This window comes from Paramisgurnus dabryanus, chromosome 5 (genome assembly GCF_030506205.2).
Source record: "Paramisgurnus dabryanus chromosome 5, PD_genome_1.1, whole genome shotgun sequence".
Lineage (NCBI taxonomy): Eukaryota > Metazoa > Chordata > Actinopteri > Cypriniformes > Cobitidae > Paramisgurnus > Paramisgurnus dabryanus.
This window is the reverse complement of record NC_133341.1, coordinates 11,926,228-11,943,443: the sequence shown is the minus strand read 5'-3', so window position 1 is coordinate 11,943,443 and position 17,216 is coordinate 11,926,228. Positions and strand designations below refer to the sequence as shown.

The following is a 17,216-nucleotide window of genomic DNA, read 5'->3' as shown; positions in this document are numbered from 1 at the left end:
AGCCCCCCTACAATCCCCCAGCCCCATCCCATCACCCCACTACCCATGTCATATTTAGATCAGATTAGCTGTCCCTTTTGGCTGCCTGTTGTCTATACTGCTTATACTGTAGTACCATTGTCTGACATCAACATTTAGCTTGATCTGAGGTCATCAAACATCAGATCACCATGGACTTTGTATAGAAATATATTGGAAAGAATCGGTTTACCTTGGTTGTTTTTGCTACATACAGTACAGTAGGTTACAGTATTAAGGTTTCATTAATTTTCAGATGGTAAGCGAGTGTCAGGTTGTTTTACTTTTAAAAGCTAAATGCCATTCAAACGTACAATGCAATTTAATGATACGTTATAGATCCAATACATAAAATGTTTTTTATTCAAGTTTCATAAAGAAAATGCTTAAGAGGGAATAGGTGACAGTCTGACAGTCAATGATAACGTTTAACATTTCAAGCCCACTCATATGACTTGTAACGCAGAAGGGCATCTTGATCTGTGCCCGTTTTGTCATCTGCATTGTGCCTGCTTGCTTTCACGCAGTTGAGTTTTCGTGATCAGATTATGAATTGTACTTAATCCTCCACCGATCTGCCGACGTCTTTCTTGGTTCAATATTACTAATGTACATTCTATTGGCTGCTTTTGACAGATGTCTAGATCTCCCTCAATCCGATTTCACATAATACTTTCACTGCCATTAAATCCACACTGCTGGCCTCTTTGGGATCTGAGGCAGTGATACTTTAATATCGGACTGGATGTGCTTGGACTGGAACATTGCTTGATATTTTACGCGCGCTTGCAGACTCAGCGTCCTGCTTTCAGCAACACACAGCAACACATTTCTATCATTTTGCGCAAATCGATGTGAGGGATGCATAAATCTGCCAGCCTGTCAGGACGGATTTAAATGATGCCTCTCTTTGAACGGAACATGTTTTATTTTTATACGAACAGCCTTAACAGCAGTTAAATGTTAGTATCTGAATAGCCTTATCTTTATTAAAAGAAGCAATTAAACAATTTCAACACATTATAACATTTCATACATTATTAACAATATTTTGGATTAAAACAACAAAGACAGATATATTTTGTTGTTGTTGTTGTTGTAGCTAAACATATAATAGCTTCATTGATGTTATACTATTTATTGTTGTTGTTGTTGTTGTTATTATTATTATTATTATTATTATTATTATTAAGTAGCTAGTATTTAAAGTTGTGTTATTTTTATTATAGATCCTCGTAATTTAAAAAGTAGCATAAATGTCAAAAATATTTTGACTATGCGCAATTTATTTGCTATATAATAGTTATGAAAATGTGTATATAATCCAGCTTTAAAAATTAAGCAACCCATAGCTGTTAACATTTTTTTAAATGACAAGCATTTCAGATATTACATTTTTTTAAATGTAATTCTTACAAAAATAAAGAAATTAAATAATATTTGTGTGCTTGTATTTAAAATTTTGTTATATCTAAGCAAATACAAATGGAAAAGTTTTACATAAATCATAATACATTTAGTAAATAATAAACCGGCATATGTAAAATATTTATTGTATATTTGTGCTATCTAAATGATGTTGAAATAATGAGATGTGTGCATCGTCAATTCATATCTATTAACAACCCGAAAATAATACGATAAGATGTATTATGAACCGGCATATATCAAATATTTAATATATATTTGTATATCTATTTACAACTCGAAAATAATACAACAAGATATTTTTTAGGCTACTGAACAGTACCCAGATTTCTTTTTCTGAACAAATGAACACATTAAGCATAAGATATTTTTTTAAATGTTTAATAACAGTTTGGTGACTAAAATAAAAAGGAAGTAATGTAACTCGTTTAAATTACATTTTGAAAAATATACCTCTACAAAAAAACATTTTTTTTTAATTCACTCGCCTTCGCATTCAGTCATAATGTTTTTAAAAAGCTATAGATGCTCCTAACTCATGGAAAAGCTTTACTTTTTCTAGACAGGCATACATACTGCGTTGAGAGAGCCCCGTTTGGCTGGTTGTCCTCCTGTTTTCAGAAATGTCCCAAATAGTCGTTGACAAGTCGTCTTGTAGGGACACATAACTTGTGTCATGTGCAGGTGGCCGATTGTGTGATATCCGCCAGAACCATCAATGGTGCAGTTTCACTCCAATTACAGTTCCCCATTTAGCCAGACGTGCAATGCCACCAATAGCTTAAAGAGAAAACATGTAGAGCATAGAAATCTATTTTCCACCTGAAGTTTAATGTAAATGAACACAAACAACGACACAGCAGTGAGTGCAGAAGAAATGTAGGTTTTGGGTGACAGGGAAGCCAGCCAGTGCCATGTATTAAGTGCTGGTCAGAAAGGGAAGAAAAACATTTAAAGGGGTGTTGTAACAATCGATTTTGGCATGAATTTGCTTGATGTGTATTATGGAAATGAAAGTCTAACTGTAACCTTATTGCTAAACAGCAGCAGATTGGGTATTAGGCTATTAGTTTGTCACATAAACGAACTCTTCTGCCATCTAGCGATCATGCTGTCCGCGTGCTCTTTTGGGTTAAATTATCTCAAATAACTCTACTGCCATCTGGTGTATTTCAGGAGAACATCTTTTCAAGGTGTGACGTCTATTGGTATAAACTTTACACTATCACTGGGACTGTTCTTGTTGGTAAAAGATTTTGGTATAATTTCATAGTGAACATTATGCATTTATGGAGCTCAGCTGGTTTGTTTTTTGGTACTACCATATCCTTAACTGATCAACTGTAAACTGCTGTACTGGGTCTCACTGATGATGCTTCACTGGAGAAGAGAGTTTGGAGGGGAAAGGTTTCCAAATATAAGCTTTGGAGGGTTTCAGAAATTTGGAGGCTTTACTTTTTCTTTGGGTATTTGCACGATGCAGCATATTTCAGTGTTTCGTGTTTCAGTGTTTTCACTGTCTAGGTGTTTTGTTTTATGTGCTTGGAAAAAATCTGATTTTCATGGTACAGGTATGTCCTCTTTAAATTACTTTCCTTTTACCAACCTTCCCAAACATCAAACACTTTAATTTTACATGTTTAAGTGCTATAATTGGGTAACCAGTGCTTCTATTAAGCTAGAAAATGTGAAAAAGAACAACCCAGTAACTTTTTTAACAGTTTTGGTAAATCATTCTCTGCAAGCATGTGAAAAATCATTGGATTTTGGATCCCCTAGTGATGTCAGAACAAGAAAGTACCGCCTCTTAATCTGCACTATCCAACCACGACACTGCCATTTAGTGCAGAGATCAGCTCATTTGAATTTTAAAGGACACACCCAAAATGCCACATTTGTGCTCACACCTACAACATATAATAATATAATAAATCATCTATATGGTATTTTGAGCTAAAACTTCACATGTACTGTGGGGACCATAAAGATTTATTTGACATCTTAAAAAAGTTTTGTGAAATTTCTTCTTTAAATTATATTATTTGGCTATAAGAGGTCTCTGTGGCCTTTATCTTTTGCTGACCAGCCCTCCAGCTCTTTTTATTTTGTTTTGCTTACTTTTCTTTCATTTATGTAATTTTTACCATAATGATTCTTCATAATGACATTTATCTTTAGTTTTTTTATTCCCATTGATTATCCTTTGTTTTATAGTAACTCTAATCCAGTGGTTCTCAAACTTTTTCGGCATGCAGCCAAAAGTTTGGGAACCAATGGCTTAGAGTTACCATTGTGTATGGTACTTTGTGCCCCCCCCCCAAAGAAAATGTATGACATAAATATTCTAAAACCTAAAAATGTATTAAACAAAAATATTAAATAATGCAACATAGTGCTGTAGGTTGGTAGCCTTATTTTTCTAAGGTGTAATTACACAGAATTATTATAAATTAATGTATTTTAAAAAATGTCATAAAACAGGGGCACCATCTCACGACCTGCAGTTTGAGAACCACTGCTCTAAGCTGGCATTTATATCTAGTTTTTTTGTTTTGTTTTGTTTTATAAATGGACCACAGTCAGAACACTCAAGCTTTTAAATGGCACAATACTGATTTTATACTGAATCGCAGTGTGATTGGAATCATACTAGACCAGGGGTGGGCAATCCTGGAGGGCCATAGTCCTGCAAAAGTTTAGCTTCAACCCTAATTAAAAACACACCACTAATAACTAATAACTGTTGGATGAGAGTAATGAGTAAATTAATAATATTACTAGTCATATTAGAGTAACTAGTAATGCGAAATATATTAAATTTTTTGAGTAACTGTCCATTTAAGGTTCACACTGAGTTTATTTTCCAAATGTCCTCAACCCATTGACCACTGCCAGCCTGTAAAACAATGAGACTACTGATAATACTATGCTAATATTGCTCTAACTAATATTGGTTTAATTTTTAAGCCTAACGATTTTGCTACTTCTGTTGTTCTTTAATTTTTTTATGTGCTTTATTTGAATCTTATCCATGTTTGAATCTTAACCCTTTTCCAACAAGGTGTTAAACAAGTCACAGTTGAGTAAAATGTTTTCCATCTTGTTAAACCACCCTCCAGTATATGGAGCCAACTCGATATAGAGAAGGAATTGGACAAAAGCAGAAACACGTTGTACTGAATTACTGATATATCAACCTATAAAACACATCAGTTGCCATTTCAGTTGTATTGGGAAATGTGACATTGTTTAAAACGAAACACATTTGCTGTATTTTAGACATTCCTCATATTTCAACATTCCTAATACTCTACAATACTCAAGTGTACATTTTTTACATTTCCATTTGTGCAGTACCTTTTAATGTTACTGCCACAGTAGAATTTTTACAACATTTTTCTCTCAACGCTGTTAACTGCTTCTGGTATTATGTTTTAGCATAAACCCTTACAAATCTCATGCAATGATAATAAAATGTCAATATACACAGAAATTTAAACCCTACGTCTGTTGTTTCTTGTGCTCATGTACATTTTAACAGCGAATTTCCTTTGTTTACTAGGCTGCGTTCAGTTTTGAACTTGAACGTGCCCATATTGTTTTTGCTTTGGCTGACTTAACTGTCCAATCGCTGACGGCTTGTAAGCATCTTAACCAATCCTGACGCAGGAGGCGGGAATACTGATAGAAATGACTTATGAAAACGACGCACTTGACGACACGTGATTTCCTGGTTGAGAAATGAAAGTTAAAATCCGCATGCCTATTTAAAAAGAGTGAATCATTTGAATTCTCAGTTTAACATTAGCAAACTGCTGATATTCTTCTTATTTTATGGTCGCGAAAGAATATTTTTTCGACAGCGTGCTCGCGGGCTGCTACCGTATGTAGTCTGTGACAGGTTTTGTGTAATGCTGCTATTGTTTTGATTACCCTGACAACTTGAAGAGCACCATCGATAGTGAAAAAAGATGGCAAACTCGCCATTACGAGAGGTGAGTTTTCATAAATCCTCTAACTATGTGCTAGCCAACTATATATTTTATTATTTATAGACATTACAAGTCATTATAAGTAAATTACTTAGCGCTTATAACTGCGCCGTGCTCCTGTGAACGATTAAAAAATTCGTTTTTCCATGTAAGCGTACTGGCAGTACTGCGCATCTAAAAGCATTGTAAAGGTGTTAACGTTAGATTCTTTGTTTGGGATCATAAAGAACTTTTAAATGACATGTGACCCTGTGAAATCCAGGTATAATCCGAGTTCGTTATTAAATAATCTTTGACACGATCTTACTCAGTCAATCAATTTATCAATTTTAAAGATCAAGGTTATTTTTTTTACAGTTTTTTACATTATTTAGAATTATTTTATTTGGAAAAATACTTTAGCTGGATATTTGCACGTAGCGTCACATTTATATTTGTTTATGTCCAGCGTTATCTGTTTTAATTATATTCCAAGTGGGGTGCCGCAGGGAAGAATATTTTTGTCCGTCATCCTTGCAGCACTCTTAAGTGTCACTTTCAGTTTTACATTTCTCAGCTTCTGTGTAGGTGTTTACTGAGGTGACTCTTCATATCAATCCATCTTCAACTGGAAGTGCACTTAAAGGCAAGAATGTTAAAGTTGCAGAAAAAGATGGGTGTTCTTATGTCAGCGGCACATTCAAAGAAGTGGAAGATGTTTGGAAGTGTGTAGCTGGACATGGTGTTCATTCAGAAGAGGAGATGAATATCAGAAGCTACAGCTCAGCAGGTCTGGGATCAGCTCAAAGTCGCACCTCACCACCAGTTGAACCTGTTGAGGTTGATGAAATTGTCATGCAGTACATAAACGAAAAAAAATCTGAGGCTTATAAAAGAATTGTAAGGAATAATGTCACCATTACACATAACAAAGGACATGTGGCCTTTTCATCTATGACCGGGGACGGCATTCTTGCTCAACTTGCACGAGAACAGTTCATAACATTATATCAGAAAACCGCAACAGGGCTACAAACCCGCACATACAACTTAGATCCAAGAGTTATAAGTCATTTAAATGCAGAATTCCCAGAAATCCTCATCGAAATCAGTAGAGATAAAAAAGGACTGATACTGACTGGTAGCTTCATTAGCCTTGAAATATTGGATAAATATTTGAATGCCCAAGGGTCTTCACAGAACCAAATCCAAAATACGACACAAGATTACGGTACACCTAACATGCAGCCTGTTATGCCAGAGAAAAAAATAGTGGAAGCCAAAGAGGAGACATGCCCCATTTGTCTGGAAACAATCAGAAAGACAGACTGTGAAATGTTGACGAAATGCAAACACTGCTTTTGCAAACAGTGTTTAAAAAGGGCTTTCCAGGAAAAACCTGCTTGTCCAATTTGTGGAGAGATATATGGCAGTCTTACGGGTACACAACCAAAAGAAGGCACCATGAATCACTCAAAAGATGACTCGTCTTTACCTGGATATGAGAAGTATGGAACAATCACAATTAAGTACTACATACCAAGTGGAATTCAGGGGGTGAGTTTACTAATGTATATACTGTACAGTAATATTCTGCCCCAACAATAAATACAAATGTGGAATTTGAATATACCCTGCAGAATGAGCACCCAAACCCAGGCCAGAGTTACCATGGAGCATCCCGCACAGCTTACCTACCTGATTCGACAGAGGGGAGGAAAGTACTGAAGCTTCTGGAGAGGGCATTTAATCAACGACTCACTTTCACCGTCGGTCGCTCCTCTACCACCGGAATAAATAATGTAGTGACCTGGAACGACATCCACCATAAAACCTCTCGTTCTGGGGGGCCAACAAAGTAAGTTAACATTTAAAGTGTTCAGGTGTCAAGTTTAATTCAAGTGATTATTATTTATTAGTTTTAACAGTGTTTTGAAACAGTGTGTTGTAATGGTGTTTTATTATTATTTTTCTTTTTTTTTTTAGTTATGGTTACCCAGATCCAGAATACCTGAAACGAGTACAAGATGAACTGAAAGCAAAAGGGATTTATTGATTTTTTTTGTGTGTGTGTGTGGTTTTATTTTATACTTTAAAGTAAGTATCCAGTAGTGATTGATATGCAATAGACACTAAGCTTATTACAATGTTCACAGTGGGAAAATTTATTTACAATTAAATTAAATAGTAAAATATAAAGTAATATAAAAGCAATAGTAAAAGTGTGTTATATTAGACTTTGATTGCCATCTATATGATCATAGAATAGTACACAATAAACTCCATCCCTTGAATGTTTAGAATTTATGGTTATATGAATGTATATACATTTGGTTTGATTTGTATCTCGCATTTCTAAATCTTATGGACCAATATGTAAACACTTAAGGGAAACTGAGCTTCTCAAGTGTTTTGTTGTAGCTACAGTACAGTACTTTTTTCTTTTTTTTACACTACTGTTGTGTTTGTAAAATTGTAACATTAGTTGAATCAAGTGATTTCGACAATGCTTTTACTATTATTATGCAGTGTCACTAATTTAATATAATTAAATAAAGGGTCATGTTTACTCATATGATACAGACTGAACGTACAATTATAATGACTGAAAATTGTTTATAAATAAAACGAATGGTTTTGTTGTAGTCACTATCAAACAACCATTTTATAAGCTCTGATAAAAACAAGGTGATTCATATCTCACCGAATAAATCAAATATTAATTTGCAACAAAATATTTAGCTTATATTTCTCCTTAGTGATATGAAACACTAAGCAGACCACAAACACAGCTACAGTGAAATTTAGTTAGTAGCAATGGACAACGATATAATATAATATCAGAAAAAATTGATCGCTGAATGTGAGTATTGTGAGTAATGATGATCACTGCCGTAAATTTTTGCAAACTTGAATAGGCCTGTCTTTGCATTGATTTGCAAGATGCATAACATTTTTGCATTATTCTGGGTTTTACATCTAATTTCAATTAGAAAGAGAAAGGACAAAAGTGTATGGATTAGACAAATTTGGATTTAATGAACATAAACGGGTACATAAGCTGCTAGTTCCACAACTTGTAAAAAGACAAAAAGCTTGATCAGTTGGCAAAATAAAGTAAAAGTAAAAACATACTACAGAAAATATTTGGCCTCCGTGTCATAGTGGCATTATTTACACTATGTACAGTATTTTATATATGACTGTATTGTCATATATTTGCCATTAAATCTATATTGATAAGGCACCAAATGCTAAGTAGCATGATTTTTTCATCAAATTGTGTGGAAAATGTACAAAACAATTCAAAGAAATCACATATGAACATTGTTTATCACGATTATGGTAAAGTAAAAAAAAGTCAAGTAAGCTGTTGATATACAGTTATAAGTGTGCATATATGCATGTTAGAACCCCAATGTTTAGATATTTAAATATATTTAAATCTATAATTTGCAAACAATGGTATAACTTAAGTAATAAAAATTGTGTGTAAAACCTTTTTTTTAATTTTAAAGAGACGAATAATAAATGTGATAAATCTGTGATCAATTTACATCCTTTATTGTAATGACAAACTTGACAATGCTTTATTACTTTGACTTTAAATTTATTGTTACGTTAAGCTGTTATTATTTTCATCACTTAAATAAAGTGAATTATGTTGGAATAAGATAACATTGTGGATTTACCAGCATTTCAAGGAGGAAAAACAAAATGTTTCTCTGCACAAAAAAATAACCAATACCACATATTTAATGTGCCTTTTGTTTAATAAAACCCATAATTCTGCCCACAAATGAATAATTGAGAAAATGTTTGTGGTGCTACATTTTGACCTGTAAAAGTTGCATTTCCTTTTCAGTTTAAAGAGAATTTGCAAGCAAATTTGCCACCTTTATATACAAATTCTTTATACCTTCATTTTTATAGAGATTTTTTTAGTGAACTCAACAATTTAATTTATGTTTGGAAAGTAAAGTGAACAACCATAGAGGTTTCTAAACATCACTATAAAATTGAACAGAGTACTCACACATTTGGACCTTTCCGTTAATACATTACAATGTATAAACAACAAGCAGCAAACACTTATTCTGCCTTAAAATCACCTTACAAAAAAGATTTATATTGAAATACTCAAAGATATTTTACACTTGGGTGCCGACTTTTTCCTTTATAAAAAATTCTCTAACCATACCAAAAGAAAACAAATTGTTTAAAAATGTATGTAAATCAGCATGCATCTTATTTTTAGTTGTTGCTGCCAAATATATTGACCTTTTTTTTTTTTTTTTTTTTTTATTTTTATCTAGCTCTTTTTTTCTAAATTTATATATTCACTCCTCAATAAAAACTAAATGGTACAGTGATATTTTATGAAATAATACTCAATGAAGTGGTAGGTTTGATTCATCTGGACAAGTTCTAAACTGAGACCTTTAGAATTTGTAAACTGACAGCTACTTTTAAGCAGCTGGGCATGTTAGATGTAACCACCTGTCATCAGCTCTAAATACAATGTCTTTAACATCAGGAGTTGCTTGCTTGTGTTCAGCACTGTCAAACAAGAAATACTTCAGTCTCTGAAAGGCATTTAAGAGTATATGGAAGTTTGAAACCAATATCATACATTAAGAAAAATAAAGTGCATATAGACACCTTTTGTGTACACAAATTAATGTACTTTAACAAGTACAACTCTTAGTAAACAAGGTCAGATGGCGCATATCCGCACAGGATTATTGTATTTTCTCCAGTAAAGTCTCAAAATATTTTTCAAAGTGTTTTCATGTTTTGTATTCTTTACAAAAAATAAGTAGTCCATCAGTTGAACTGAGAGACATACCATGCTCTTTTAAAATGTACCTTTTATTTATAAACTTAGCAAAATGGTAATAGTTTGAATAGCCCGTGTAAATATACATATATATATATCCCAGGGGAATAGTACAAATAGTGTATTTCAGATTGCGAATTTTCTTTTTCTATGTTTCTTGTGTGTTGTGTGGTTACCAAAAATACATATGGTATTGGCCTCCTATGCTCAAATGTCCAGCTTTGAGAAAGAGGTCAAGGCAGCTGTATTGTGTTGAAACTCTTATCCAGTAGCTGTTTGATTGCCGATAACTCGAAGGATCTCCCTGTTAATACCAGGGTCCTGTGTGTTTATACTTGTGTCACCTACCTGTCCATCCTCATAACTATTAAAATAAGAAAAAACACAAAGAATGAGAATGAGATATATTCAGTGCCTTGTCAAATTATTTACAAAGACATACTAAAATGCAAATAGTACATTAAAATTCTACTCTGTTTGATATTTTTACTTAAAAGGTACACTGTGTAGATTTTTTGTGGCATCTAGCAGTGAGATTGTGAAATGCAACCTACAGCTCAGTCAACAGCTCATTTCTCCATTTCAAAATGCATAGAGAAGCTACAGTAGTCATTGTCTGAGACAAAACATGCTCTATTTATGAATATCAGCTGACGTCACTCACATCTCAAACTGGTCTTCCGCCATTTTGAGTCCCTGAAGTGGTTGCAAAAGAACTAGAAGCTATGCCTTCAATATGTTGTAAGCATCAATGATACTTTGCTTGAAGTATCACCTGTGTCTCTACACGTGAACTCGAGCATTGAGAACATTGTTTGTGTACACAGAGTTTACTAAAAAGAAGGATTTGAACAACTTTGGATGTTTTGGCGTCCGCTCGCCGCCATCTCACAGATGTATCGATCTCTGAATGCGATGTAAGGACGGAGGAGAGTAAAGATAGCTCCTAAAGCATAGTTCCATATAAATGCACGGAAAATTCGTTGTTTTGTCGCAAGTGAAAAACAATATTGACCTTCTAGTTAAAAAAGGAGCCTCATATGATCTTCATTCATTTGCATTCTGAGATCGATTCTTTATGTCAAAGACGGCCAGCTGACACCATAACAGCCAAAGTCAGTTCAAAACCTTTTTTTTTTAGTAAACTCTGTGTACACAAACAATGTTCTCAATGCTCACGTTCATGTGTAGAGATCCAGGTGATACTTTGAGCAAAGTTTCATGTTGTGTCATGCCTTCTTAAGGGCGATTTATAGTCGTGCGTAGGTCCTACGGCGTAGCTACGGCGTAGGCTATCCGTAGCCTGTGCGTAGCTCTGCGTAGCCTGACGCGCACCTCACAAAATTTCTAACAGCGCGTCGGCTCTACGCGGACCGTAAGCGCTGTGATTGGTACACCAGAACCCCTCCCGTCAGGTAAAAAAAACTGCGTCATAGGTATTTCCGTTTGAGACGGTGAAAACAAAGATGAGCCAAGTTGAGGAGTGATTTAACTCAAACTGAAACATAGTCGCTGTTTATTTACTTCCATCATTGCTGGTCTCAAATTATACACAACAAGTTGCTATTTCTTCTTCGTTTGTGGGTTAACTTGCTTAGCTTCTTCTTCTGTGACGACTTCTGCTGCTACTGTGGTTACACGCGTGATTACTGCCAACCAGCGGTTTCGCGTGTGTTTGCACGTCGACGCGGACGGCGACGCACAAGTATAAATGAAAACCGACGTGGAACCTACGCCGTCGCTGCTACGCCGTAGGACCTACGCACGACTATAAATCGCCCTTTAGTGTTGTAAAAATAGTGGTAGCTCGGTAGCAGCGGACAGCGGCTGGAAGAACGCATCAGGGATTGAGTAGGCATCACACCTTAACCAAGATATGTTTTTTTTAAAGTTGCATTTCTTTTTATGACAGTCAAGGTGCGAAATGTTGTCTTTTGTAGCCATTTCCCATATCCGTAATAATCATAGTAAAAGATAAGAAATCCCTAAATCGTAGCAAGCTAGCCAATGCTTGTCAGTAGCCTACTGGTACTCGGTAGGTACTCAAGATGGCAGCAGGCAACTGGAATGACGTAAAAGGTCACATGAATGATATTCATGAATACAACAGTTTGTCCATTTACGGCAGCTGTAGAAACATGACGCTGCGTAATGGTGTACTGTATGTAGATAAAATGTCTCAATTTAAGGTAATAAAAACAATACAGTTAATTTTTCTTTATACACTTCTGATAATACAGTTATGTATATTTTATTGCATTTCTATCAAGAGATCCTTCTGAAAGTTACACAATGCACCTTTGAAAATAACAATTATGTATTTGCCAGACACTTTTATCTAAAGCATTTACGTTTAAATTCATGCATTTGGCAGATGCTTTTATCCAAAGTAACTTTGGACATTGCATTAATAATATTTACAGTACTGTGTAAAAGTCTTAGGCCACCACAACCAGAATTGTTGTTTTAGAAGTTTTAACGTCCATCCATATTTATTTTTCGATTTATCTATTTTATTGAGATACTACCAAGCCCCTAAGGTGACATTGGAGTAAAAAAAATCTAAAGTTTAGTTTCATGTGCTCACGTGAAACTTTCATGTGCTCATGTGAAACTTTCATGTGTTCACGCAAAACCTTCATGTGCAGAATTTTTTTTAAGTTTAGTTTTTGCGTGCTCACGCGAAACTTTCGCTTTCACTTGAGCACATGAAAGTTTCACGTGAGCACATGCAACTAAACTTTATTTAATTTGTGCTCCATGTCCCCTTAGGGGCTCCGTAATATACAAACAGAAAATACTGAAAATATGCACAAAAAAAATTTAAAAATACATTTACAGGACTAAATGTCTTCTTTAGGCATCGTTGGTGTTAAGCATGACCTCTCTTGGCACTAAACACATCTTAAGCGTTTTTAAGCAGAAGGAAGTAAAAAGACAAATCTTTCAACTTAGAAATTGGTTTAAGAGATCCTGCAGTTTCCTGCTATTGCTCAAGTGGAAGGGGAGTTTACCCTAAAAACTTGACACATCAGTTTACATTTTTATACAGTTTTAAATACTGTATACACAGGGCTTGACATTAACTTTTTTGCTCACCAGCCAAAGTGGCTAGTTAATTTCCAAAGTTACTAGCCACTCAGCATTTTCACTGGCCACAATTTTGTTGCTGGTAAAATAAATTTTATATGATTAAACTTGAATTTGGCATCCTGAAATGACTTCAATTTGAGCAAATTTACTTAGTTTAGCTAAATTAGTTGCAGATTGAATTTCAAATGCAGTCTGAACACCCAAATTAAGACAACATTTATTAGCTGGTATATACCAGGTATATCAGTAGCCTATAGATAATATCATATCTTTAGGTGCATGAAAAACATGCTAGTAAGGCATAAATAGATTTACTTTGAATGAATATATAAAAGTGGAGCAGGGGTGTAGAAGATTAACTTAAAAGATAAACACAAAACCACTTTAAATATTTATTAACAACAGCAGTAAATAGCCTACTGTCAAGAAATTTACATCAATTTTACTGTCAACTTGCAGATTGTATTTTATAAGCTTGGTCATGGTTTCTGTTAAAAGTGATTTAAGACTTTTAATGACAAATGTCGAGAGGGCATTAGTTACTTTAAAATGATGCGCGAACCTCTCAGCTGGCGGGTTTCCTTTGATTTCGTGTGCTTTCAGGTATGCGCTGAATTTCTCTCCGCTCTTGCCCTGAGAGTGTGCACGCAATTTATATCTCTTCAAACACTTCCATGCAATTGTTTTATATTTCTCGAAGTGTGTATGCGCTCAGACTGCGTCCTCTTGTGCATTCGCAAATACAACAGCTCTCGCACGCTCTCTGGAAGGTGGCGCTTTGGTCCGCAACGCTCCGCTGAACGGTCTCTGTGCGTTGCGCTGGGTGCAGAGTGCTCATGGGAGTTGTAGTTTCCCAGTGTCGCATTGTTTATCATTTTGCATAACTTTTAAGAAAACTACAATTAAAAAATGATATTCAACCTGCCAAAGTGGCTAGTGAGATTAGTCTTTTTTAAAGTCAAGCCCTGTACACATTTCCTGTATTTTCTGGATGTATTCTATTAAAGAGACTAAGAAACAATTATATATAATCACTATAACATTGCAAAAACAACAAATCTAATTCTGGCATGGAGGCCTAAGACTTTTGCACAGAACTGTATATATATATATATATTTTTCTCTAGGTATCGAAGCCATGAACTTGCACTGCTAATGCAATGCTCTACAAAAGAACTTGAAATGCACTTACACAAAGAAAAACCGTGTGCAGACATGATCTGTATTTGGAACTACCCAGATGTCACCATGCTTGTGCAGGTCAGGAGATGTAATAACTATAAAGAAGAGGAAAGACTATTACCAAGAAAGAAAATGGTGTAAATCTGTGTTAAGTGCTGTAAGGTCAAAGAATGTGAACCTTCACATAAGGCGATGCATTTCAGGTTGCGACTCTGCAGAAACTGTGGGTTCTGGCCTTTTTTCTGTGACTAAAAGAAAGTAGCAAACAATGAGTGTGCGTTCTACAGATATGGAGCTTTTTATAAAGTCAAACCAAAAATAAAATCATTGCAACTATTATGTCATACAGTATCAGGTAAGTTGTGTGAATAAAAAACTTAAGCTCTAAAAAAAATACCTGTAAATGAACGGTGGATTTATTGGCAGCAGTTTCATCTTTTGAAGCAACTTTCTGCTGTTTTTTATTCATCCCTATTTAAAAAAGCCATAATGACAATTACATGTGCAGTACAATGTAGTAGAAAAGAATAGTAAAAAATATTAGAAATGAGAAAATAATATTTTTAATATTAATTTAATCTTACTTTTTGTTTTATAATACATACAGCAGTTTATTCAATCCTGTTCCCAGGGATCCACTCTGCACATTTTGCATGTCTTTCTTATCTAACATGCCTGACTCTGATCCTCAAATCATTAGATGAGAGCTCCATGAATTGAACTCCCAATTTGCCAACTAATACGTTAGGAATTATTGATGACGGGCCGTTGAATTATTCGAAAATAATGCACACCCAAGGTGGTAATGCGTCAAGGCACGAAGCGGGGTTACACCGCGTATGTGCATTATTTTCAAATAATTCAAAGGACGGGAGTCAATTATTCATTTTATACCACAGTTACCACAAACATCGCTTTAGTGGCTATTTTAAGACATTTGACAGGTTAAGTGTGCGTTTTACAGAAAAATAATCAACACCCATGGAACATTTCTCAACCAATCAGAATAAAGCATTCAACAGGCCCGTGGTATAATATGCCCTAATAGTATGTACTGTTTTTGTGTTGGGAAGTACATACTGTTGAGTGCAGAACAACACAGTATGCACACATTGGGACATACTAACGCAAAATGGAAGTGACAGCGGTTGCCTAGACGACGCTATGATCATTAACCTCTTCAACCCTGAGGACCCTGTCCCGGGTCCAGAATTTCGTATTTTGACTTAATATAAAATATTCTTTTAATCTTTGATGCTCCGTCATGGACCCCAGTAACACATATGAGATACTGTTTGAAAGCTTAGAGTCTCTACTTTCTGCAGATATGCATCACTTTGACACATCTTTTACTGTAAGAAAGTTATTTACACTTAATTTACACTATCACCCCCCCAATATTTTATTATATCATTTAATATTTACATATTTCATATTTTTCAAAAATGACAAACATGGGCAAGTATTATATCAAATGAAAGCTCTCATTCTCAGGAATAAGGCTACAGTGTTATTTTTGCTCTATTATTAACACATATCCAACAATCGCTGAATGAATAATAAGGTAAAAAATGGTCTTTTGTAAACATATGTGAAACTTGAGTGTGAACTGCCTCAGATAGCACATATAGCCACAAATGATACACCATCTTTTATTTTAGGTCCTACTCTAAACAATGAGTCCATTCACAGCATTTTCTTTGGTTGTGTGCATATATAATCCCTTGCTATTTATTATATGTGCAAAACAAAAAATTAATATTTATATGAAAAATGTATTTTCACACCCTTTAGTAAAATGAGAATAACTTTTGAATGCGACATGCTAAAGAGTTCATTCTTTTTTTGGGTGTTTACTGTCTGCTGCTGCTAACAACCAGAACTGTCTGCAGTCTGCTAGAGCACCCAGAACCAGAGTTATACACTATCAAAGACAGTATTTACAACATAAAAAAGAAAATTTGGTGTTTCATCATATGAAAAACAACATAAATAACAAAATTTGTCACAAACAGCAGCTTTTTATGTAACTTCAAAGGGTTTTCTTTAAAATGATATAAAGAAATTGCATTTATTCCACTGTATGTGGTTATGGGGACACTTCAAATGTTCTTAGGCAGAAATTGTATACAAAAAGGGTATTATTCCTCCCTTCAGTTGGAGTAAAATAACTTTTGCAGAGATTAGGATAGAGAAAAAATTCCTTTTTCCTCTGTAAGCTGACAATTGTTGGAATCAAACAAAACTGTCTTCAGGGACCTGAGATACCCAGGGCCAGAGTTATATACTTTCAAATAAAAACTTTAGAAAAAAACATCAAAAAGCGCCTATTTATTTTTGTGTTTATTAGAGGCCTGACATCACATACAACCATGTTGAGCACTTTCAACAGTGTTTTATGTAATTTCAAAGGGTTACCTGTAAAATGATACCAAACTTTTGTATGTAAACCTCTGCATGTGGGTATGGGATGCTTTTGAAATTGGGTAGGCCAAATCCAGGCGAAAATCCCCAAAATAGCTTCAGGGTGTAAGAAGTTAAGATATTTAAACATCAGATAACTCATCTTTGCATTCAACCATTTTTCAAACCACTTAGTAGTTTACTTTATTGATTCAGTGGCACTTTATTTATTTAATTTGTTAATTCTGTGCAGCGCAAGTAATGGGTAATATCAGGCGTTT

At 34.7% G+C, this 17,216-nt stretch overlaps 2 protein-coding genes across 3 annotated transcripts in view; one reads left to right on the top strand and one right to left on the bottom strand.

Annotated features, from left to right (window-relative positions):
* Positions 1-5,124: 5,124 nt before the first annotated feature.
* On the top strand, positions 5,125-7,995 carry LOC135748820 (probable E3 ubiquitin-protein ligase DTX3). 2 transcript variants are annotated; one of them, XM_065267119.2, is made up of 4 exons: positions 5,125-5,441; positions 6,006-6,974; positions 7,058-7,275; positions 7,404-7,995. In XM_065267119.2, exons 1-4 carry the CDS (start codon positions 5,418-5,420, stop codon positions 7,471-7,473), a joined length of 1,281 nt encoding a protein of 426 aa, XP_065123191.2. In that variant the 5' UTR covers positions 5,125-5,417; the 3' UTR covers positions 7,474-7,995. The 2 variants fall into 2 exon arrangements, with proteins under 2 accessions (XP_065123191.2, XP_065123192.2); XM_065267120.2 differs by having other exon boundaries at positions 5,126-5,441; positions 5,995-6,974.
* Positions 7,996-8,430: 435 nt separating this feature from the next.
* The window catches only part of parp8 (poly (ADP-ribose) polymerase family, member 8), a 52,525-nt gene continuing 43,739 nt past the window's right edge, over positions 8,431-17,216 (bottom strand). Inside the window, exons 23-26 of the mRNA XM_065267118.2 lie at positions 14,930-15,003; positions 14,711-14,780; positions 14,543-14,627; positions 8,431-10,621 (exon numbers count right to left, since the gene is read on the bottom strand). Of these exons, the coding sequence (XP_065123190.2) occupies positions 10,519-10,621; positions 14,543-14,627; positions 14,711-14,780; positions 14,930-15,003 (332 nt within the window). The 3' untranslated portion in view covers positions 8,431-10,518. The remainder of the gene's footprint in view (positions 10,622-14,542; positions 14,628-14,710; positions 14,781-14,929; positions 15,004-17,216) is intronic.